General features: G+C 40.1%; 1 protein-coding gene and 5 non-coding genes across 13 annotated transcripts in view; 1 reads left to right on the top strand and 5 right to left on the bottom strand.

Annotated features, from left to right (window-relative positions):
* The first annotated feature begins 5,591 nt into the window (after window positions 1-5,591).
* The window catches only part of LOC120797440 (meiosis 1 associated protein), a 40,168-nt gene continuing 20,829 nt past the window's right edge, over window positions 5,592-24,930 (top strand). Inside the window, exons 1-5 of one of the 8 annotated variants that reach the window (XM_040141120.1) lie at window positions 5,594-5,699; window positions 5,823-5,861; window positions 10,400-10,689; window positions 10,863-11,057; window positions 14,855-15,026. In XM_040141120.1, coding sequence (XP_039997054.1) covers window positions 10,426-10,689; window positions 10,863-11,057; window positions 14,855-15,026 — 631 coding nt within the window. In that variant the 5' untranslated portion in view covers window positions 5,594-5,699; window positions 5,823-5,861; window positions 10,400-10,425. Of the gene's footprint in view, window positions 5,700-5,822; window positions 5,862-10,399; window positions 10,690-10,862; window positions 11,058-14,854; window positions 15,027-24,930 lie in introns of all 8 variants that reach the window. The other 7 variants (XM_040141116.1, XM_040141122.1, XM_040141124.1 and 4 more) reach the window with 7 other exon arrangements.
* trnaa-ugc lies at window positions 24,182-24,253 on the bottom strand. The gene has a single exon. It is a non-coding gene; the product is annotated as a tRNA-Ala (tRNA).
* Window positions 24,349-24,420, bottom strand: trnaa-ugc. The gene has a single exon. It is a non-coding gene; the product is annotated as a tRNA-Ala (tRNA).
* trnaa-ugc lies at window positions 24,516-24,587 on the bottom strand. The gene has a single exon. It is a non-coding gene; the product is annotated as a tRNA-Ala (tRNA).
* On the bottom strand, window positions 24,683-24,754 carry trnaa-ugc. The gene has a single exon. It is a non-coding gene; the product is annotated as a tRNA-Ala (tRNA).
* On the bottom strand, window positions 24,849-24,920 carry trnaa-ugc. Its single transcript has one exon. It is a non-coding gene; the product is annotated as a tRNA-Ala (tRNA).

A 24,930-nucleotide genomic window follows, 5' to 3' on the forward strand; every position in this document is an offset into this window, starting at 1 on the left:
TGGGAGTGAGAACGTTTAGAGCAGACCGATACACAGCTGACTACACAGTAATATCTTGTGTCCCAGTGGAAAGTTATCTTTTAATACACAAAAAGCTTAAAATCAAGGCCTTTTTTCAGTCAGACGCCCTGTTTTTGCATTTTAGCGATGGGAAAAATTACTATAAAATCACCCTTTTAGCTTTTTGTCAGGAGCCCGTTCTTTAGATGTCCCATACAACCTGATAAGTATAACTGGAGGACTAAAATGATAGCAATATTTGGGTGGAATTTTGTTTGTCATTCATCATAAATTCTGTAAAGGGCTTAAAAGACACCACATCACCAAACTGGTGACACAGTGGTGATATAACAAGTTCTAATGATATAATAAAATTATTAATAAGATCATAAGACTATCAGGAGATGACCTGACCAGAATTATGTAATCCAACTCATAGCATTAGCCCTAGAGATGTTGATGTTCAGTTGAAAATGAGCCATCCATGTTTATGAGGACTCTCTCCACAGTTTTCCTCCAGCGAACATCACTCCTGTTCATGAGGCACATTAGAAACACTGACTTATTGATGAGGCTGCAGTCACAAGATCATCAGGAGCTTCTGTTGTCTGGTAGACAATCTGTTTCCTCTGCCATTTTCTCTTGCGGCTGATGCAAATGGCCTTTGGAATAAGCTCACAGCTAAGATAAAACACTAGCTAAGCTAAGATGACTCTCAAAAGCAACGATTAGATGACGTTACGGTGGTGTGCTGCAGACTGAAAAAGAATCAGCTTGTTGCTGAGCGTCAATATAAAGGAGTTGAGTCAATCTTTACTCCCCACTCCTGTAAATAAAATGCTCCCTGGCAGAAGACCAGCTAAAACTCTCCATCCATCACCTCATTCCAGAGGGTAGTGTCCCCAGGCTTTCAATAGCAAATTAGATAACCGATTGATATGTAATGGATAATTACATTTCACAATGTTTGAATGGTATTAGTGACACGCTGAATACACCAGGTGGAGAGCTGCAGCATTAATTGCTCTTGAAGAAGTCTTTCACCAGCCAAAATTCATTATATGCTAGAAAGGAAACCTAAATTATATGGGGTTTAAATGAGCTCTTAGCTGTTATTTTGGTCTCCGTCAATTCTTGAGGGAAATATCTGGCTCTTTATTCGCTAAATGCTCCACTGTGTTCACCAGCTACTTGATACCTGTGTCTGTCTGTCATTTGGTGCGGGCTGGGAGTGTACAGCGGGAGATTTTTTGATGAAAACAGCAGTCTGTAGCGGCTGACAACTGAGCTGATGAGAGCGGTGAAAGTGAAACAGAACGTTAAGTTGCGGGTCGTAAAACCAAAACAATGATCTGAAAGATGCTATAAAGCACCTTAGAGCCGCCGGGAACTTTGGAGTCTGGTGATAATTTTCTGTTGGTTCATTAGTACAAGCGACCCATTTTTATATTACACAAAGTCATTTGATTCATTGCTAATATAACAATGTTGATTATAGCAGCTTTAAGGAATTATGCTAGGAGGTTTCTGACTTACAGAGTCTGTGCTATGCGTTTCTGACCTCACTATGGCACCTTGTGATGCTGCCATTACTCCTAAAACCATTTAGTTATGTATATCTCCAGGAAATGTGCTGATGTATGGTCATGAAAGCACCCCCTAGTAGCACTCAGAAAGACATGAATGGCCTCTGATGAACAAAGAAGACCTGTTTCTAACATTAACTGTGGTTCAAGATGGAGATGGCTCTTTCTGTTGTCTGGGAAACATCTGAGCTGATTTATCAGCATTGACCAAAACATTACCTCCCTAGAAAGCACAACTCCCATTAGACCATTAACCCATGAAGGCTCTGCATCCATCCTTTTACCGTAAAGCACTGATCAGTACGTTCCCCCTTTTCTGCCCTATTCTCTTCTATTATACCCTGTAGTAGCAGTACACACAAAAAACACAGTAAACTGGTTTGGCTCTGTGCTCTGACATACATAGCACTTGCCTCACGTGTGCATGAACACAATCCAAAAGAGTTGTTTTCCCACGCAGATTAGTAGAAACACTCAAAGTACTAATGCTTACCGTTGCTAAGCCCAAAATACACACACACACACACACACACACACACACACACACACACACACACACACACACACACACACACACACACACACACACACACACACACACACACACACACACACAAATTATTGTTTTCATAATCATATCCTTTCCAATGTCATCAAGTGACTGCTCATAGGGGAATGTTGGCTGTAAATAATATTATAATGAATATGGTCTAGACCTGCCCTATATGAAAAGTGCCCTGAGATAACTTCTATTATGATTCAGCGCTACATAAGTAAAAGTGACTTGACTTGACTTCCTAGAGCAACAATTCCCATAATACTCATCATTAGACTATGACCCAAACGGATCTTCTGTAACAATAAGACAGGATTGGCTCTGAAATAGGTCTCATTGGATAAAAGAACAGCATGGTTTGTCCCTATTTGTTGTCTTGAGCCAAAGCAGATTTAAAATGACTTTGACTGAAGATCATTTTTCAGTGCGCACACCTCCAGAGAGGTTCAAACTAAAACTTCCCCTACCCTGAGGATTTGCAGTTGGCAGCCGGTATAAATCTTTGAATGCTGTTATAGAGACACAGTTTCACGGAAGTAATTCCCTGTGGAGAGAATAATGATCCCGTCTGATTGCTGTTTGTAAAGTGACATTTTTGAACTCGATAGTTGCACTTAAATGTAAGAATTTTAAACAGACCAGTGTAGATTGTTGAGAGGGTCATGTTAGCCAAATTTCTACCCGAGATTGAATTCTTTCAAGTGGATTAGGTAAATCCCATTCTACACTTACAGTATTTTGGCATGTTTGCACTTATGTTTTACATGTCAGGTAGAATTCAGTTGCTGTAAAGCAATAGTACACAGCGTCCTGTTGTACATTTCTGGCCTTCATAAGATGCCTTCATATTCTCCCTCATCAGAGCTGCTGCTCCATGAAACGATTCAGAATTGTGATCAATTCCTGGGGATGGATGCGGTTGTTTGCTTTTTTCTGTAAGCATATGTAACAGGCAACTCTGAACATGCCATTCTTGGAATGGTTCACCAGTTTTGGTGAATGAACACCGGTAACAAAATCCATCTACCAGCATCTCTCCGTCACTAATTTGAAAGTTAAATTTTGTTTGTTTAAGCCATAACGCCAAGTAAAACCACAAGCTGTTAAAAAAACAAGATATTATGTGTTAATTAGTGAGTGCAGAGACAAAGCAGACATCACATGAGTGGGTATCACGAAAAAAGGCGGCTCATTAAAAACCCAAGTTGTGAAACTATGTTTGTGCCTATCTACTTCCATCTGACTCTCTTCAACTAAAACTGCCAGGATGTACTGAGGGGATTTCCTAATTTCATGCCCCAAATCCCATTTTAGGGAATTAAACTGAAACTTCTCAAGTCTGCAAACAACTTAACACAACCGACTAAACATTAATTTAGCCTCAATCACACAGTGAATAAAAACTAAACCTAAAAGTAAAAGTTAAAATAGTGTAAGAGGCGCACTAGACTGAAAAAGCAACTAGTGTGCAAAATAAAAACTAACACTACTGGGCAAACTTTCCCCAGATCCCCTCAGTAAATCAAAGAGGCATAGCGGATTTGTGTACGGTCGCAAAGCTCCTATTGACCTAGAAGTATGTGTGTTTATCACAACTAAATTAGGAACCATATGTGTGTATTTTATTACGTGTGTGAATGCATTTGTAAGTGTGTGTCTGTGTGAAAGAGCGATTAAGCTCCAGGCGTATCGGTACACCTAATCCCCTTACATGGGCCTTCATATTTAAGACTGAAAAGTCAACATCAGTCTCAGTGGAAGATGCCCATAGTGAAATCTAGGCATCCCAGTGTTAACCCTACGCACGGCATGTACATTACAGTTAAAATTAGAGGTTTGAGCAGTGAGGGGCAGGTGGGAAATAGAGGAGGAGGAGTGAGGAGGCCCTGAATGAATGGGAAGTAGAGAGTGTGAGGTGTCAGGACATGTCTGATTAGCAGTTTATGGTGGAGAATTGCCAGTGCTTTCAAGAAGCCACTGCCCAACCGGCAACATTAAGCCTTGATCATTTGGTCACACACATGCATGCACACTCACACAGTGTGCTTTTTTTCCACTGGGCAAATTCATCTCATGGTTTTGCCAGGTACATAGATTTGGCAGAAGTTAGTTGTTCCTGTCTCAAACATCCACACACACACACACACACACACACACACACACACCCCATCTTATCACCAATAAGCAGATGTGCATGTTACACATTTCTTCATGTCAGTCTCCTACATACTGAAAAAGTAATATGTTGCAGAGTGTGTGTGTGTGTGTGTGTGTGTGTGTGTGTGTGAGAGAGAAAGAGAGTTAGTTATGTGACTGTGCATCAGTCCCCTCTCATTTCACAATCCAGCATTCACCAAAGCCTCTTACACAGTCCACAGCTCTTTACAAAACCCCTTCATACACCACACACACAAACACACACACACACACACACACACACACACACACACACACACACACACACACACACACACACACACATATTCATACAAACACACACATCAAAATTATAGTTTCCCCATCTTCCCCAATCCCTTTAACATCTTGGTTTTACCTTCATGGCTTGGAAGGTCTTTCTCTCTCTCTCTCTCTCTATCACGCTCTCTGTCAGACACACACACACACACACAAGCACACAAGTTTGTGCAGCTATCGATATTAGGACATTGCACTGACCTTCATTCATTGTGGACAGCTTAACCCAAACCCTTACCCTAAACCATTAACCTAACCTTAGTTTACACTTTAACCCAAACCTTAACCAGGACTTCAGAAGTGATGTTTTGCCTCAATAGGACTGGGCTTTGGTCCCCACAAGGTTGGTGTTTATACCGGAAAAGGTCCCAAAGAGGTAACAAAAATGTATACAAACACACACACACACACACACACACACACACACACACACACACACACACACACACACACACTGACTACCGGGAAGCACTTGAATTGAACAGACCAACAATTTCCAAATCAGTCTTTTATTGTGTCCCTGTAGGTTATTTTGAGTTCTATTGTTTTTTTTTTTGTGCTTGTCTATTTGCATACATAGCGGACACTCGAGACTTTGTGCCATCACTGCTAAATTCTGTTCACAATTCTGTGAACCACGTTTGTAATCTGCATTTGTGACTTTCAAGTGTAGGCTAAATTGTTACTAAAAGCTACGGTTCGCCTTTTATCGACCTGGTTTCAAAGAAAGTCCTTCAGTGAATGAAACACTGAAACAGGGCTAAAGCGAATGACCGTTATTGTTACTCAGCAAATTATTTCATCAGTCAACTGATTCATCATTTGGTCTATAACATTATAAAATAGTGAAAAATGTCCATTACAGTTTTTGACAGCCCTATTTATTCCGCACTATTTAATCTATTAATCCTGGAAATCGTATAGTGTATTTAGCTTTACGTTAACATTTCTACGTGGTAAGTACTCAACGATATCGAGTGATTCGTCTTAGCAATAGACAATCTTTGACTATTTCTCCGTGCGCCACTGAGCTGACGGACCAGCTAGAGACAGAAGCTGCGCGTAGCCTACGTTATCTACAGGTAGCCTACTACTTCCCACTGCTATTGACCTGCCATGTAGGAAACTGTCAGCTTAGAGCTACTCATTGATTTAGAGGTAGTTAATGGTTGATGTTTTCCTTTTCATTTATATAACTATTCCAGCAGAGGCCAACCAAAGAGGAGGAACCTAACCTAGCTAAGGTAACAGCTAAAGTTGGCTTAATGTAACTTAGACTAGCAAAACTCAGCTCAAAAATCTGACTCTATGTATAATATTTAGCTTTTAACAACCATATTTCTCGCCACTTAGTGTTTTGTCAGAAGAATTCAGTTCTAACAGCTCCTCATCCACTGTAGCTCTTTCGTTTTTTCAGCTGCTGTTTTCAACCTGTTCGACGCGTCATCTTGAACCTTTTCAACGCTAATAAAACTTCATTTCCACGCTTATAGACATGGCCGGCGTGGCTCATCACACATATAGTATGCATACGCATTTTTTTTTTTTTTTTTTTACTGTAATGTAGTGCTGAATGGTGCAGGAGAAATTTGAAATCTCACATACCCTACATACCGTTTTGGTAATAGTATGGATGAGATGCATTTATGCCAGAACATGCACCAACCCAATACAGGTGTGGCAAAGAGAAGCTATAGTATTTGTCTACAGGGCTATATCTTATTGAATGTGTTTATGTTTGCACAGAAAGTGGTGTAAGAAATTTTGCAAGATCCAAAGAGTGAACGTGAAAGATGTAGCCAATCGTCTTGGCGTGTGTGTGTGTGTGTGTGTGTGTGTGTGTGTGTGTGTGTGTGTGTGTGTGTGTGTGTGTGTGTGTGTGTGTGTGTGTGTGTGTGTGTGTGTGTGTGTGTGTGTGTGTGTGTGTGTGTGTGTGTGTGTGTGTGTGTGTGTGTGTGTGTGTGTGTGTGTGTGTGTGTGTGTGTGTGTGTGTGTGTGTGTGTGTGTGTGTGTGTGTGTGTGTGTGTGTGTGTGTGTGTGTGTGTGTGTGTGTGTGTGTGTGTGTGTGTGTGTGTGTGTGTGTGTGTGTGTGTGTGTGTGTGTGTGTGTGTGTGTGTGTGTGTGTGTGTGTGTGTGTGTGTGTGTGTGTGTGTGTGTGTGTGTGTGTGTGTGTGTGTGTGTGTGTGTGTGTGTGTGTGTGTGTGTGTGTGTGTGTGTGTGTGTGTGTGTGTGTGTGTGTGTGTGTGTGTGTGTGTGTGTGTGTGTGTGTGTGTGTGTGTGTGTGTGTGTGTGTGTGTGTGTGTGTGTGTGTGTGTGTGTGTGTGTGTGTGTGTGTGTGTGTGTGTGTGTGTGTGTGTGTGTGTGTGTGTGTGTGTGTGTGTGTGTGTGTGTGTGTGTGTGTGTGTGTGTGTGTGTGTGTGTGTGTGTGTGTGTGTGTGTGTGTGTGTGTGTGTGTGTGTGTGTGTGTGTGTGTGTGTGTGTGTGTGTGTGTGTGTGTGTGTGTGTGTGTGTGTGTGTGTGTGTGTGTGTGTGTGTGTGTGTGTGTGTGTGTGTGTGTGTGTGTGTGTGTGTGTGTGTGTGTGTGTGTGTGTGTGTGTGTGTGTGTGTGTGTGTGTGTGTGTGTGTGTGTGTGTGTGTGTGTGTGTGTGTGTGTGTGTGTGTGTGTGTGTGTGTGTGTGTGTGTGTGTGTGTGTGTGTGTGTGTGTGTGTGTGTGTGTGTGTGTGTGTGTGTGTGTGTGTGTGTGTGTGTGTGTGTGTGTGTGTGTGTGTGTGTGTGTGTGTGTGTGTGTGTGTGTGTGTGTGTGTGTGTGTGTGTGTGTGTGTGTGTGTGTGTGTGTGTGTGTGTGTGTGTGTGTGTGTGTGTGTGTGTGTGTGTGTGTGTGTGTGTGTGTGTGTGTGTGTTTGTGTATGTGTGTTTGTGTATGTGTCTGTCTGTGCGTGCGTGCGTGCGTGCGCGTGTGTGTGTGTGTGTGTGTGTGTTTAAACCATGTGACAGACAAATGATGTGAAGCAGGCCCGGTGGCAGATTCATGGCAACATGACGACAGAAAGCTGAAACATTCCATCTGCCTTTAAATTAATTCATCACTCGAATATGAAAGGGACTTTGTAAACAAAATTGTCCTCTGTAAATCCACAGAAATGCAGTACTCAGACCTTGGACGCAGGCTGATTAAAGCATTTAACTTGTGTTTATGCTATTTCCAGCCTTGGTCCAGCCAACCAGTGTGACGAAGCCTCCCTGTTGCAAAGTAGTTGGGCTAGGAATAAATATTTAGGTATACAGTTTAGGTATCAGATTAGAGATCTGAGGTATAATGCTTCAAGATGGTTAAGTTTAGGGCTACAAGTAATGATTATTTTCATTATTAATGAATCTTTTATTTTTCTATATTTTATTCTATAAAATAAAAAAATATCAGTGACAATGTACCAATGTGATATTTTAAGATTACATATTTTTCTAACCCACAGTCCAAAACCTAAAGATTTACAATGATAAAATCACAAATCCTCCTTTATGAGAAGCATTGGTCAGTGAATGTTTGGCATTTTTGGTTGAAAAATGCCTCAAACAATTAATTTATGATCAAATTTAGTTTTTTTTTTTGTCAATGCACTAATTACTTAATCAACTCAGCATTTCAGTCTGTTTTCTGCATATTAGTAGACTGGTCTGCAGCTATGAATTGTTCCTCAAAGCAACTTTAGTGAAATGTCAGAAAGCCCCCAAAAACCTGTATCATGGTCTTGTGGAAACCTACTAATTGCTTTGTTTGCTGTTTCAACAGTTTTGACATGTGACTCTGTGGTCTTGTCTGTTCTCATCCACTCAGGTGTGGAAATGAAATGACTAATAGCACTGGTGTGTGTCAAAAAAGGGGGTTGATGTAGTTGTCATCATTACTGGTTTCCCTCCAGTAATGATGGCGCCAGGGACTGGAAACAAAAGGGCAGATTCATACAGACAGACAGTATATTCCATAATGACAGGGTTTCAGATGGAGTGATTGACTCTGTGGCTGGGGGGGGGGTTTCCCTTCTCCACCCCTCTGGCCACATCCTCTGTGTTGCATGACTGACTGTTGTCTTTTGACAGCTACACAGATGTTTTTCCTTTTTTTTGATGCTGTAAAAAGGAAACTAATATTCTTTTTTTTTTTGACACATATGGATTGGGTAAAGGGTTTATCAAAGACGTGTATATAAAAAGCGTAGTGGTCTGGAATTGTATTTTATGGGGCCCTACAAATGCGAATGTCCGTGACTTAGTGATTGGCTGACTGATAAAGTTAACTCATAGGTCAGACTAAGTGTGACTAAGTGTTGGCGTTTCCTCATTGTTCGTTGCTCTTTCAAAATGAGTTGGCGCGACCAGTTTCCCTGGCGTCATCAGATGGGCGTTTAAAGCTAGCGTTGCCAAGGCACCTTTGCGTGCGTCTGTGTCGCTAGAATTACCGACGTTTCACACCCTTTTAGCGACTGTTCTTCACAGTAGCACCTAGTGACAAATCTAGCAACTTTCTGGACAAACTTTACATACTTTCCGTAGAGGAGTGTCGCCGGTATTGCCCCGCGAGGGAGAGCTCAGGCTTTTCCCCTCCGCCACCTTCTCTATGTGTCTCAGTCAGTTGACCGCACGGCAGCTGACACCGACGTGAATGAGCTTCTAACTTTCTCTAACGTTCGCCGCGTTTCAGTCACTATTTCACACTCTTTCCGTTGACTGACAACAGAAACAGAAAAACATGTAAATGAGAACAACTTTATTGCTAATTCAGATGTATTAAATTACTGTAAATGTGAGCACAGAGAGTAGGAGAGAAGAAGACGGATAAAGGGAGATCCAGCCGTATAACTAGGTTTTGACCTAGTCTTGTTTCCTTTTTTTTTTTTTTTTTTTTTTTTTATAACATGGAATTAAGAATTAAATTTAGATTTGTGTTAAATGATGCTCATTAAAGAGCTACAGATTTAAATATTAACTAGTATTGAAACAATTACTCGATTAAACAAGTAATCGATTGGCAGAATATTTATTAACAATTCTTATAGTTGAGTAATTGTTTTTTGTTTTTGTTTTTTTGTGGCAAAAACATAAAACTTCACTTGATCAGCCTCTCAAATGTGAGGATTTTCTGCAGATTTTCTGTTTTATATTATTGTAAATCTGGAACTTGACCAATCCAGGAAGAATTTACACCCCAGGATAGCAAAATATGTTGTCCTTTTTGCACATGCCTTTAGAACCTTACTAGAACCTTACTAGAACCTTCGGGTCTCCAGATTGTTTCTGTGTGGCTTACGGGAAACCATGAATTAACCATATCTTTAAGTCATTATTGGACAAAACCTACTTTTGTGATAACTTTTTCACATTAGCCTCCTCAGAAGTTTGGAAAAGCCCCTGAGTTATGTGAAAACTGAACCATTCATAACTTGTGTTATTACATAATTTTCCATGTTCATCATAGCCTATTCATTCGTGTTCTATCTACAGTAGAGGTTATGTGAGATGATTAGGACCACAGCTAATGTACTTTGTAATAAATGTTGTTGACTGCATGGGGTGATTCTCATTACAGGGCAATGGTTTGTCCTTAAGATTGTGTTTCTTTGGTAATTACTGGTTTTCCTCTTCATATCCACATCAATTTCATGTATTGAAAATACCTCAGAACATTTTTTGCTTGTTTACTTCTGACATCTGGCATCTTCTCTGGGGTTAAATCTTGCTTCAGATGTTTTCATTATACCTTTCTCCCTTTTCTTTGTCATTGAGTGCTGTAGTATTTTGAGTTTCTTCAGATGTCCATGGACAACAGAAAGAAGCCAGCAGCTCCTTCCAACTCTGGGAGTTTTGTTTTCTGGTCCTCCTCATTCCTGCGGCAACCAGCCAGGGTCCTGATTGTAGAGGCACTGCCACCTTGGTGGTCAGAGACCTCTTCGGTGCTCTGTGATGCTCTGGATAACTTCTTGTCCCTGGCCTGTAGTCTGGATGGACCTTGTAGGGTACCGCTACTCAGCCTGTACGCCATCAGCAGGCAGCAGGAATGTCTGTTGCCATTTGTGGTAAGATAGATAAAGGTGAGGTAATTCTAAAAGCGGCAGAAAGCACTTCATCTCTTTCCTATTATTGCCTTTTCTTGTACTTTTTCTCTCACCCCTCTTACCTTTGTTATTTTCTGTCACCCACATTATCTCTCACTTTTATCCCTTTTCCTTTCCTGCCCCTCTATTTTTAGCCGGTTCGTGGTAACTTGGCCAGGCTGCATTCCTGTGTAGAGGAGCTGAGGTCTATTCCAGGTGAAGGCTGTATCAGGGGAGCAGCCAGAGGAGGCGAGCTGCTACGACAGGCAGTGCTAGACAGTCTGCAGCAGTTTAAACAGTACACCAGACATACCAGTACTGGAAACCAGGCTAACAATACATATTTGGAGGTGAGAATAGATAGATCTTGTTTATGCACAAACAGCATAACAGGAAAACATAATTTCCTTTTAATTTTAATTAATATTATTGTTAAAAAAAAGATATTTGTTTGGGTGAGTTTTCTTTTACAAAGTTTGTTTCAGCAGAACTTTGTGGTTACCTTGACTTTGTGCTCGCTAATGGTGCTGTTGCTTATAGAAGCAACCACACTCATACTACAGTTCACAATACATTTGTACATAAAGAACCAAAAGCACAGAGCTACAGACTTGTGAATCATGCTGATGGGTTTTTGAAAAGATATGCATCTCAGGTTGACTGTAAATGGTTGGGAAAGTTAGTCCATCATAAGTGGGCATGATTCTCTGTATTTTAGGCGGCTTATAAACAGTTGTTGAATACAGTACTGAAAGCAAATGTCATCCACTCGCTGTGACTCAAGGTCTGTTCATTTAATGTCACAAAGCTTTGCTTAATGTTAAGGTGGTAAAGTAGTGCTTCAGCAGTTGCTATGTTGAGATGTTGCTACATCCCCACACTTCCCTCTGTCACACACCTCAACCATTAGGACAAAAGTTGGAACCATGTCCACAACAAGCCACCTGCTTTTCACAATTTAATTTAGGTGTGAAACCCATATGTTCGCACAAGTGTTTTCAGGTCATTTTTGGAAAGGTCTCTATCCATATGTAAAGACCTACATAATAAGATGGAATCTCTTCTTTGTCATTTGGTTTGGGTGGGCAAACTTCACAACTATGCAAAATGGAAAGGAGTGAGAAAGATAAAATAGAGAACCCCACGATTTAGATGCACTCGTTTACATATTAATCTGTTTCTCTTGTCAGAGAAATGAGGGAGCATTAAATTGTGATTTGATTGCAGATCATAAATGATACCTGTTGACAAAGCAAGCAGCAGCTCTTTGGCTGTGTATAACATAAATGCAGTTTAATGATAATGGTTGTTCTGTGTGATTGGCTATATTGAAATTAAAAATGAGCGAGTCAGAAAGGATAAGAGGTGACAAGAAGTTGCTTCCTTAGATTTACTAATGTACAGCCTCGCACTATGACTTAGCAGGCTAACGTGTTCTACAAATTCTCAGTTTTCTCACCCACACTAGTGTGTATAGAAGACACATTACTGACTTAGCGGACATGTAGTCTATTTTACAGGAATGTACCGATCTGTGAGTTTAACAACGATGATTCCGAATGATTAATGCAGCAGTGTGCCACGAGAAGTGGAGACACTGGGAATTGAACCAAAGCCCTCATACACCCAAAGCACATGCGCGCTACCACTGAGCTACATCCCTGCAAGCCTACCTGAAACAGCAGAGACATGTCAGTCTGTAGGACAGAAAAACAGCATCTGACATGAAATTAGAAAACCATAACATACAGTACAGTAACCACTTTGATAGTTATGCGCACCTTTATTGATTATGAGGTAATTTCCCCCAAATATCTCTCTGTTTCTGTCTCTTAATATCTGTCACGAAGGAACATCTCTTCAGCTGCAGACCAGTATAGACTGAATAGATCCCTTTTGATATTCAAGCTCTGTACTTCATGCTAATGTAGTGAAGAAGCTCCACTTATACCTGTTAAATAGCTCTCTCCAGGCACAATTCACTGTATTTAGCTGCTGCAAAAAAACATATTGAATTAGGAATCTCATTAGCATGTTTTTAAAAGCTTTAACGGTCCATTTTAGTAGCTGAGAACTCCTCACATCTTATATCAGGCAGTCCATTAAAACCAGCTCATGTACATTTCAATTGAAGCAAATGAGCTCTACTCATCTGCTGCAGAGCCATCTGTCTAGAACGAGTTGTAAGACTGACATCAGAAAAGCTTCAGTAGTTGTCACTGCCATCCTGCTAGAATATCTAGTCAGCTATAAGTGGCAAATCCATTGAGTGTACAAAATTTGAGTATCACCTGCTTTGGTACAGTCTGCAAATCCTGGTGTTATTTGTTTCCACTCACTAACTGTACATCGCTTCATTATGATTAAAGTGGATGGAATTGTTGTCATTAATAAAAGATCATAGCTACCACTTGGATGCAGCACATTTACACTAATCAGCCACAACATTAAAACCAGTTACCGGTTTCAAAGCCAGATTTAGGCTGTTATTCCAGTTCCAGGCTCAAAACTTGAGACATAAATACATAATTTTTAATGTCAGCAAACTACAGTTAAGGGGAAGAGGAATATAATCTGGCTTTACTGAAAGCATCTCTTTTGTTAAATTTAAATCATGGACAGACGGGGAGCCAGTTGAGAAATGAGCCAGTCTCTTCCCTGCTTGTCAAATTTGAACATGTCTCCTGGATACAAGGCTCTAGGTTGTTGACGAGGATTTCTCAAATCCAGCTAGCTTTATTAGGAAGCTCTGGACAGATGATTACACTAAGACCCACTGTTTCCGACAGCAGCCGATATGAATAGCACTATTAGCAGGCAGAGAGACACTAAGCAGAGACATGGCACTGTGTGTGTGTGTGTGTGTGTGTGTGTGTGTGTGTGTGTGTGTGTGTGTGTGTGTGTGTGTGTGTGTGTGTGTGTGTGTGTGTGTGTTGCTGATCCACTTATATGATGAACATTTGCATTCATCTACACATTTTTAGCATTCACATGTGTGTGTCCTGCTTGATAATGTCCATCAGGCTTCAACAACAGATTCTACTTTTGGCTGAACAGCAGGAAGCAGAGACCAGAACCCATCAATAATCACATTACAATCATCATTTACTGCAACTGTTCATGTGATTCAATAGGGTGCTTAACATCAGCCCAACATTAGTGACTCTGTTTTCCAGGCAAACTAATTTTATCTTTTTCCAACATCAGATATAGCATGTGTTTATTTTAAGAGGATGTGTGTTTTTTTTTTTTTAAGTGCATTATCAGCAGTTTTGTTAATTTGTGTCATGACTTGTGAGATGATGATAGCTCAGACACAGACAAACTTTAAAATTACAGATCATACAGCGTGACGGAAGTTAAAGCTGGGTTTTTTTCATGAAGTGAGTTAGTAGAGTTGTGTCATTGCAACCTATCATAGGGCACTTTTCTGTAAGGTGAGAGTTTGCTTTACTGGGACTAGGCAGTAATTCTGACATTGTGTATTTAATCTAGTAATTGTAATTTACTGTAGACCCAAAGAATGCTTTGTTGTGGAGATTTTGTTTCCTGTACTTTTCCAGATATGACAGCTTGTTATATAAACTATCTTTTGTAATGCCGGCTGGAACATTTCAAAAGTTAGCTTTTGGGAAGCAGTTGTGGGGAGGAACATTAATATGGCCTAATAATAGTACAATTAAAGGTGATAGAGGTTGTTTAGTGTGGTTGTGAAATGATGGCGAAAACTTAAGCTAATGTAATATGAATGTTGATGTGGCCCCTGTGAAGCATTAAGCTGTGTTGTCTAGGATGGTGTTTTGTCCCAGGATTCTTAGGGCCTAATGTAAGTGATCAGTCAGTCAGCCAATAAAACACAAGCCGTCTTCACATTGATATCAATAATCATAACTTCCAGGGGATGATTCTCATGTTAGAGGCCGCTCTCTTCTTCTCTAGTCCCACAGTGTGGTCAAGATTTCCCTGTTTGGAAGCTCCACTTTCTCTTTACCAATTTGTATCTCACCTTGTGCTCCCCTAACTGGATTCATACATTCACTGTAGAGATGTCACTGTAAACTATTTTTATTTGAGTTGATGTCCTTTGAGCCCTTTTTGTTCCTTGGTTACGGAGACATTTTTTAATTTCGTCTCACTATTTTCCCAGGTTACTGTGGTGACCAGCCAGCCAGGGCAGGGCATTGTCCGCCAGTTGGAGATGTCGCTCAAAGATGCTAACCTGGTGTCACTCAAGCGGCTTCTGGTCGTACAGATCTACAGCGCAGGAGACTGGGGCCAGGACATTCCCTCACCTGAAGCCACATACACTGAGACAGAAGGTAGGAGACATACATACATTACATGCAGACAAATAATATACAGTTACACTCAACAGGATCACAAACTGACACAGGTCGTACACTTACTGTTCCTGCAAGGCTAGGACATCAACATGTTCTGCACTGCTATTAGTACATGTAAAGGAGCATTAATACACACAGTCCAACAACTTGAAGGAGGTCTGTTATCTATTTCCTGAGCAGACTTTATTCCCCCTCAGGTTCAACATACTTATCCCCTGTGCTTTTTTAATCTTCTTCAGTCGAGTTGTGTCGTGGTGACCCATTTATTACACTGTAATTTTACTGTTCGCAACATATCTGCACTCAACCCTCAAGACAGATGTCACAATTTATAGAACTTGGCTGCAATCCAAAATTTTCCTATCCTCTCAGAGAGCTTAATTTCATAATGATGTGTCATTCTTTGAAATTACATGAAGGTTCAAGAGGTGCGGTCTGAGTAAGTAGAGAGTGCAGTGAAGATTGGATAGAAATGAAGGGAAGGAAAAGGAGAGAAATGGAAAGGGAGGGAAAAAAAAATAAGAAAAACATACAGGGACGAGAGGAGAGAAAATATAAAAAGAAGTTTAAGAGAGGAGTGTGGTACACACAAGCAGTAAAGTCCTTATTGAAAATTATTTATACACCATCTGAAATATGTATTCCATGGTGATAAATAGCTACTGTATCACTCGATAAAATGACTTCAACTTGGTTTTCTAAGGAGTGTTTGAGACGTTGGATACATGATACTAACAATGTTGTGCATCTTAACTCATCTCACACATTTATGTCAGTTATGTAATCCTGCCTGCAAACTTGTTTATTGTCATAATCCCCCCTCTGTTATTTTTACATGAAATTTAAGGTGAAATGTTATAGATTTGTTCCAGTTATCCCCATTAAACTGTGCCCCTGTTCCCCCTTGGTTTGGAGTGGCCTTTCAAAAACAGAGCTACTTTGCCGTGGTAAAATAAATGTGCTATAAAATGGGATGCCACTTATGAATTGCGTATGTCTGTGGAAGCCAGTAGCAGATCTATCAAGGGCCACAATGGAAATAGGTCCTGGCCTTTGTAGTTTTATCTTGCTTTTTATTGTCAATAAACTAAACTAAATGAGAGACTATAGATAAAGAATGACCACAAGCATGTGGATGACCTGTTTGTGTTGTTAAAAGCAAAGGGTATCCAGTTTAATGTTGCATTACTGTCCTATAGTGTCCCGTCTTTAATCCAGTGGTTCCCCACCTTGGGCTCTTGACAGTTTAAGGAGTCCCAAGGAAAATCTGATTGGTCACCAAGAAATTAAAGGAATAAGAAAGAAAAAAATCTTGCCGTCACACAAAATTGTGTTAATTTTTTCAGATCTTTTTCTAATTTTTGTTTGTTTTCTTGTGAAATACGGGAAACTTTCACCTCCTGAGGCCTTTAAATGAAACCTGTGATGAGGGGGTCACAAGTAGACTTCATTTTAAGGGGTATGAAGACAAAAAGGATGGGAACCATTGCCTGAAGGTAATGGCTCGTGGTTATGGGTAGCTCTTAATACAAATTACGGTGGTGAATATTAATTTAATATATAATATTATAATATAATATTAATATATATAATATTAATTTGAAGGGAATGGTGTAGTGTTATACAAACACCAAAATGTCTGAGTTATGTATTGGAAAACCAGTTGGCATGATGAGCATGCTGTCTGTGTGTAAAAATGTATCTAGCAGAAAATCTGCAGGAATCACTAGGTCTGTATCCCTGCAGCAGCGACTCAAGTACAAGTAGTTCAAGTCCTTTGTATTTATTATATTCATCAAACAGTAAGAGTGTTGTTTATTCCTGTCTCTCCAGGGTGCAATAAAAAAGCAACATCATTCAACAAAGAAATGTTTGGAATGGAGCCTTGTAGACATGGTCTCGTAGTAACCACAGTTTGATGATAGAGGTTGACACCCTTTTAGCTGCCGTGATGCCAGTGGGACTTGATCACTGCATTCTTCCAAAGCGTTGTTTTCTCAGAAGTGTTTATAGCATGAGTTTCTGAAACACGATCATCACTCTAACGCTCTGATACAACGGCATACACCCTCTTAATTATGTCAACAATGGTGATGCTAATAGACCACTGATGTCTCACATAAAGCTGTTTTATTAAAAGTTCTTTCCATAGTGGAGAAAACGTGATTGCTGCTACCATAACATCTCCATACAAAGTATTATTGGTTCCATTAGTGTTTGGGTGGCGTAAAGCCCAGATCTTCTCTACTGTGGTAGCTTTACAGAAATGATGGATGTTTTATACCTACTGTGTAACAGAATAGTCAGTCTGAATATGCATCTTTCTGTGTTTTCTGTCAGCTTCAGTTTTCTCATAAATACAAAATGTTTTAACTGAAAGACTTACTTAACAGCCTCTCGTGTTGTCTCTTTGTTTGTTTTTTGTGATACCAACACGCTAAGTTATATATAAAGTATAAGTTCTAGAAAGCGCTTGTTTGAAAAACTTGACAAAACAATCAGGCCTTAAGATAGCTCCTTAAAAATGGGACCACAGAGTCTTTTTGTACGAAAACCAGTTTCCTGAATGTACTCTGTATGATATTTCAGTCTGTGACATTATTCACAGTAAAATCTCAAACATTTTGGATGAGGTTCTGTAAGAACTGGCTAACATAGAATAGGGAATGGGGTCAGGACTATATCCAAGAGCTACATTAACCTCAGAGTTCATCTAACTGAAAACTGAAGCAGGAATAAATCAAAGATAAGAGCTTTAAATGTCTAGCCAGTATGAATTCTACTTAGATTTACTAAAAGTTCAGAAAGGTCCTAAATTGTGTTTAAAAGTGGTTTAGGCTACCTACATGTAACATGCAAGTGAAGGTGAAAACAGGGTGTTTACTGTGTTTAAAAAAAAAAAAAAAAAAAAAGAGATACCTGCCACTGGAGTGTAACCTACAAGGGAGGATGCAGAGACTTTCAAAAATTACAGTGTACAGGGCAATGCCTCTTTTTGAATTTACATTTCCAATTATTGGTCACTTCCCATTTCTTTTTTCATTTTTTAGGGTTATTATCACTTACATTACCCTGAGGTAAAGTTTTATCCAGCAAAACTTTGCAAAAAAAATGGGATGAATCAAGTGCTCTGAATGGCTGAATGACCCATTTTACAATTTGTTCTTTCAATTTGTTAAGCACTTTGTAATTTGGGTTGTGAAAACGGGCGTGTAACTAATATATCAATGCTAATATGCTAAAATTTAGAAACAAAAGTTGATTCTGGGAATACTTTGGAATCTGGACGCATTGTGGAATCCGTAATCGTGTCCGTGGGTGGAAATGTTTTGTGAGGGGCAGAGATCTCAGCAAATATGTCTCACTTAGCGCCAGACTATTTATTTTAGCTCTGTGTGTGTGTGTGTGTGTGTGTGTGTGTGTGTGTGTGTGTGTTTGTGTGTGTGTCAGTCAGTCAGTCAGTCAGTCAGTCAGTCCATGGAGTGCAGTATATTATAGGAAGTGGGTGGGGTATCCATTTTTCGTTCTGTGCCAAACTTAGAGTCAGAGCAAAAGTCATAACTAATCTTTTCAGTTTCTCTTTCTCTCAGTCTCATCATTGTCACTCATTGTCTTATCTCACTGCAGGAAGAGGGCCATAGCTCTTATCACGAAGAAAGATGGTGTATTGCATAATTGTGTGTGTGTGTGACAGGCAAGTTAAAACAAACAGGAATTAACACAGACAGTACAGTGCAGCTACTTTATAGAACATCGCTAAGACGACAGTTGTGCAAATTGAAAACGTGCGTGTGTGTATATGTGTGTGTGTGCTTGAGATACAGCATATTTTATGGTGTCTTTTTTTGCTGCAGCACAACTGTGAGGTCTCTCTGTGTGTGTATGCTCTCGTTGCTCTTGTATGTCTATCCTTGTGCGATCAGTTAGAGTTTCACACCTTACGATTGCGGATATTCTTGGAAAGTTTGAATATTTTGGTTGGTCCTCACTTCTGAAAAGTGCTTGTTAAGAATTAAGACTTGGTTTTAGGGTTAAGGTTAGAACTAGGTTTAGGTTAAGGTTGGGATAAGGATTGAGGTTAAGCAGTTGTGATGGTTAGGGTTAGGACTTGTGTCGGTAAGTGTCCTCACAAGTATAAAAGTACAAATGTGTGTGTCTGAAGGCCAATGACTTGATAAGCATCCTGTTTTTGTTGAAATTCAACCAGTGTATCCTTGAATCCCAGGTCTGTTCGGTAATTGTACAGTTAATCACCCGGGAGCAGATCCAGAAATGGGTCATAGAGAGAGAGAGAAGGAACACAGAGTGTGAGGAGCAGAGTGAGACAGAGATGGGGATGATTATGGCACCAGTGGTTTTGGTTTTTCTCCACACAGTTTAGCAACCAAGTTGCTGACTGAAACAGAGTCAACAAGTTATCCCACACTAGATGCAGCAGTTCCTTAGGGATAGTCACCAACAACTAAAATTTCTTTGCATAGTTTAGATAGAAATTAAATTTCATGGTTTTTCCTTAGCTACTGCATATATTAAAACACAATTACTATTCCTTGAGAGTAGCATCTATTTTCAAAAAGCATCTTATTTAAATTATTCTCAATATGATTTTGCTCATAATGTCAATATTCAGATTCACATTATCTGCAAAAACTAGTAGTTGTAACTACTTTCTCAGTATTGTAGGCGCAAAAGGTCTATAAGGGCTTCCCTTTCTTTTCGTTGGGCATTATATGGCTATATATGGCTGATTTGGAAATCAAGCTTGAATGGAAGCTGGTGAATTAGCTTGACTATGTGCAACAGATTGTACATGCTTAAGCACTATATGGCCAGAGATACATGGTCCGTCTCTTTGTAATGAATTCACGTCTCTCACGCCCGCCCACCCGCCCGCCCACACACATGGCTCCCCTACACTAGTAGACAGTGCAGAAGAGCATTACTTTTATTATTCCCCATGATGAAACTGGGGTCAGTGTTTAATGAAAGTAAGGGAAATGAAGTATTTCAGCATTTTAGAAATAACACTAGCCAGCCAAAAGGGGGTGCTAGGATCATCGGTCAAAACAAGGTTGTTAGTGATTTTTCCAGGGGATGTACATATTCTGCAGGGTTGATGTAGTGTATTTAGTCTCTGTTTATCCCTCGGCATGTCCTGTTGGTGTAATTAATTAAAAGTAGTCACTTTAAAGCTGCTGGGTTTACCGTTGGAATTTTCAAAAATATCCAGATCTCAATGACATAGTAGAGGAATGAAGGAATAGAGGCAGAGGCTACTCTTTGTGTCTATTCACAAAGAGTAGCAGAGTGTTGAAGCGGAGGGAGAGACAGAAAGATAAGGACAAATACAAAAAGATCAGACAGAACAGTGACAGACAGGTGTTGATAAGAGTATCAGTAGGTCGGCAGATGACCTCTGGCCCTTTGCCCGATTGACATGTCCAAGACGTGGTGTGTGTGTGTGTCTCCTCTTTACCAGTCAGTGAATTATTTCCACATCTGTGCTATAACTTTGCTCCAGGAGAATCTGTCTCCAAACTGCTAGAAAGTTACCACCTAAAAAACTAGTCACATTTACAAAGATCCAAAGTAGCCAAGAGGATACAGTGAAGACTGAACTGGTAATTATTCAATGTAATTCTCTGGTTTATCAGTGATGTAAGATTAAACTGAAAGCTGCTTCATAAGAATTGGTCCAAACTGGGATGAATGTAATGTACCAACAAATCCTGTATTCAGTTTTTGTAAAGGTCTTTGTCTTTAATGCAAATCTTATTTAGTTAAAGACAAATATTATATTTGTATAGCTTTAATTGGAGATATATGGCTTTAATTTGAGATACAGGGATTGAACCCAGGACCTCATACGCGCAAAGAGTGAACTTTACACTCTTGCTTGCATGTTATACCCCTTTCAGAAACGAGATACATGATGAAATGAGTCTACTGAAGGTATGTTCATCCTGCACTGGACCCATACACATGAAACAGCTTTCAAAGGTTGCCATTGAAAGGTTAGAATCCAGTCAGTACAAATCACAGGACACAGACTCACATTGTTGACTAAATAAAGTACATTTTTAATTTCACTCTTTCCTTTCTGTGTATATACACAAGCTTATTCTCACTTGCCCACACATTTCTGTTTCTTTCTCCCTCTGTGGATTTGGTTCATTTTTCCATCCTAGTAGTAAAGCACAAATATGTCAAGCCAGGAAACAGCCATTGAGCTTGATATCAGGGGAGCAGTTTGTGTGTTTGCTTTTCAGGAAACAAAGCCAATGTAGGTCTGTATTGAAAGCTAATGAATGTATTGTATATGCCCCTGATATGTCCAAAAATTCCAAATTATCTTCAAGGTTACACACTTTCGTTACTACCACCTAGTGAGCTAGCTATTTAGTGTTTGTTGGTGAAGCACTCACACACTATGACACAGATAATCCAAGAGCCAGACAATGGGGATCTGCTATCTGAAAGTAAGGAGCAGGCAATATGAAGGATGAATTGGATAAATCATGCATTCTACAGGCCAAATGAAGTTCCTGCCAGTCTTAGCAGTTTAGCCCTTTCTTCGTCCAGACTAGAAAAATGAATATGTCCAGCTCTCCAAGCCCCTCCATCTGCTGCTGCTGTGTGTGTGTGTGTGTGTGTGTGTGTGTGTGTGTGTGTGTGTGTGTGTGTGTGTGTGTGTGTGTGTGTGTGTGTGTGTGTGTGTATGTGTGTGTGTGTGTGTGTGTGTGCGGGCGGGCGGGCGGTCGTGAGAGACGTGAATTCATTACAAAGAGACGGACCATGTATCTCTGGCCATATAGTGCTTAAGCATGTACAATCTGTTGCACATAGTCAAGCTAATTCACCAGTTTCCATTCAAGCTTGATTTCCAAATCAGTCTCATTACACTTGGTGTTGTTTTCCAAACATGCATCACACTGGTTTCGTGTCAAATAGGTAGACAGACCAGACTAAAACTTATACCATTTACTCTCAAGACAGAGTCATCAGTTCCAAAAAGAAGCATTTTTCGTGCGTGTAAGACATGTTATTTTTGCAAAGTCATCCTCAGCACTAGAGGACACCCACTGTGACAGACGAACACGTACACAAACACTACCTGGACCAGCTACACTGATAGATTATTACTGTCTGATTGTCTCCCATGAATACCCTGGCCTTGTCCGCTGAGCTGCATCTCTCTCTCTCTATCTCTTTGAGCCATCTTAAACCCAAACACTATGACAGAGAGTGAGCTGGCAGAGTTTTTGATCTCCCTTATTTTTTCGGAAGCTAAGAGCTTTCCCAAAGTCTAATCACCAATCTACTTTACTTTACTGTGTGTGTGTGTGTGTGTGTGTGTGTGTGTGTGTGTGTGTGTGTGTGTGTGTGTGTGTGTGTGTGTGTGTGTGTGTGTGTGTGTGTGTGTGTGTGTGTGTTTTAAACATGTGGTTGAAATTTTTGCCTGCTTACCTGCCAACCTTATCCTGCAACCCTTTAATAGATTTCAAAAATCATCTGATATTGCATTTTAAAGCCTTCTAGTCTGAATAAGTTTTAAGATTTTTTGTTGCCAGTAAACATCTCTTTTCAAAGAAAGAAGCTTCTGAAATAGACACAGCTTTACAATCCTATAGTAAAAATCTGATTGCAAACCCTAACGTTAGGTCCAGAGCGCCATTATGCAAAGTTTTGGTGGCAATGTTGTATTTTCTTGTACTATCATGTGGCTTTCATCTACACAGTCAGCAGTTTCACCGTTCTTAATTCTGATCTTAACACGTTTTTAACCTGAGGTTTTACAATAAGTGGAGATGCTGTGGGTTGAACCCAGGATGTCATACATTTAAAGCATGCACGCTACCACTGAGCTACATCCCCTTCAGCTACATATGCCCATCAACCCTGTGACAAGGGCCTATCTGAATGGGTCCCCACCTCCTTCATAACCGTCCTCTCAACCAGGTTTGGACACTGCTGCCAATGCCGCCCGGCTTTGATGGACTGGTGTTTCTATCAGGAGTGTAAATTAATTCAAGTAAATGCAAGAGAGAAGTAGAGGGAGAGAAAAAGAGGGAAAAGCTTATAAAGAAGATTCTTTTGAAAGTTAAATTAAAAACTTACATCAAAAAGTAACTGTGTGGAGGAGGCATTTTGCTGACTTTTTTCAGTTAGACATTAGCTAGCCATTACCTTCGGATATGATATGTGATATTCTGAATTAGAGTTGCATTTTCTGAATGTTGCAATTGAAAACAACATCTGTAAGCATTAATAAGTTGGACTCCTGTTTATATGAAATATCTCCCTCACATTTATGGCTGGTATAGTCAGAGAGTATAATTTTCTCAATTTCTTGAGGTGATTTGATCTACACATCAGTCTGAACTATCCCTAGTTGTGGTCCCTAGTGATCACAAGAAGTGGAGATGCTGGGGATTGATCCCAGGACCTCATACATGCAAAGCATGCGCTCTACCATTGAGATATGTGGACATTCTGGTGTGTGTCTTTTACATGTGCTTTTTAATTCCTCATCCGAGAAAAATAAAACAGTACAATTATTAATAAAAGAGGTGGAGATGCTGGGGATTGATCCCAGGGCCTCATACATGCGAAGCATGCGCTCTAACACTGAGATACATCCCTTATCTTGGATATTCCGTATTCGTCTACACATTTTTTTTAATTCCTCGGCCATGAAAAATAACAGAAGACAAATATTAATAAAACAGGTGGAGATGCTGGGAATCCCAGGACCTCATACATGCGAAGCATGCGCTCTACCACTGAGCTACATCCCCTCTTGATGTGGATATATTCTAGTGCATATCTTGTATATTTGCTTTCAATTCCTCAGCCAAGAAAAATAAAATAGTACAATTATTAATGAAAGATTTGGAGATGCTGGGGATTGATCCCAGGGACTTATATGCAAAGCACGCGCCTACCAGACAATTATTAAGGAAAGATTTGGAGATGCTGGGAATCCCAGGACCTCATACATGCGAAGCATGCGCTCTACCACTGAGCTACATCCCCTCTTAATGCACTGAGTTTCTAGTGCATATCGTGTACATTTGCTTTCAATTCCTCAGCCAAGAAAAATAAAATAGTACAATTATTAATGAAAGATTTGGAGATGCTGGGGATTGATCCCAGGACCTCATACATGCAAAGCATGCGCTCTACCACTGAGCTACATCCCCTCTTGATGTAGACATATTCTAGTGCATATCGTGTACATTTGCTCTTAATTCCTCATCCGAGAATAATAAAATAGTACAATTATTAATGAAATATTTGGAGATGCTGGGGATTGATCCCAGGACCTCATACATGCAAAGCATGCGCTCTACCACTGAGCTACATCCCCTCTTGATGTGGAGATATTCTAGTGCATATCGTGTACATTTGCTCTTAATTCCTCATCCGAGAAAAATAAAATAGTACAATTATTAATGAAAGATTTGGAGATGCTGGGGATTGATCCCAGGACCTCATACATGCAAAGCATGCGCTCTACCACTGAGCTACATCCCCTCTTGTTGTGGAAATATTTTAGTGCATATCGTGTACATTTGCTCTTAATTCCTCATCCGAGAATAATAAAATAGTACAATTATTAATGAAAGATTTGGAGATGCTGGGGATTGATCCCAGGACCTCATACATGCAAAGCATGCGCTCTACCACTGAGCTACATCCCCTCTTGTTGTGGAAATATTTTAGTGCATATCGTGTACATTTGCTCTTAATTCCTCATCCGAGAATAATAAAATAGTACAATTATTAATGAAGATTTGGAGATGCTGGGGATTGATCCCAGGACCTCATACATGCAAAGCATGCGCTCTACCACTGAGCTACATCCCCTCTTGTTGTG

Source organism: Xiphias gladius, chromosome 12 (assembly GCF_016859285.1).
Source record: "Xiphias gladius isolate SHS-SW01 ecotype Sanya breed wild chromosome 12, ASM1685928v1, whole genome shotgun sequence".
In the NCBI taxonomy this organism is placed as follows: domain Eukaryota; kingdom Metazoa; phylum Chordata; class Actinopteri; order Istiophoriformes; family Xiphiidae; genus Xiphias; species Xiphias gladius.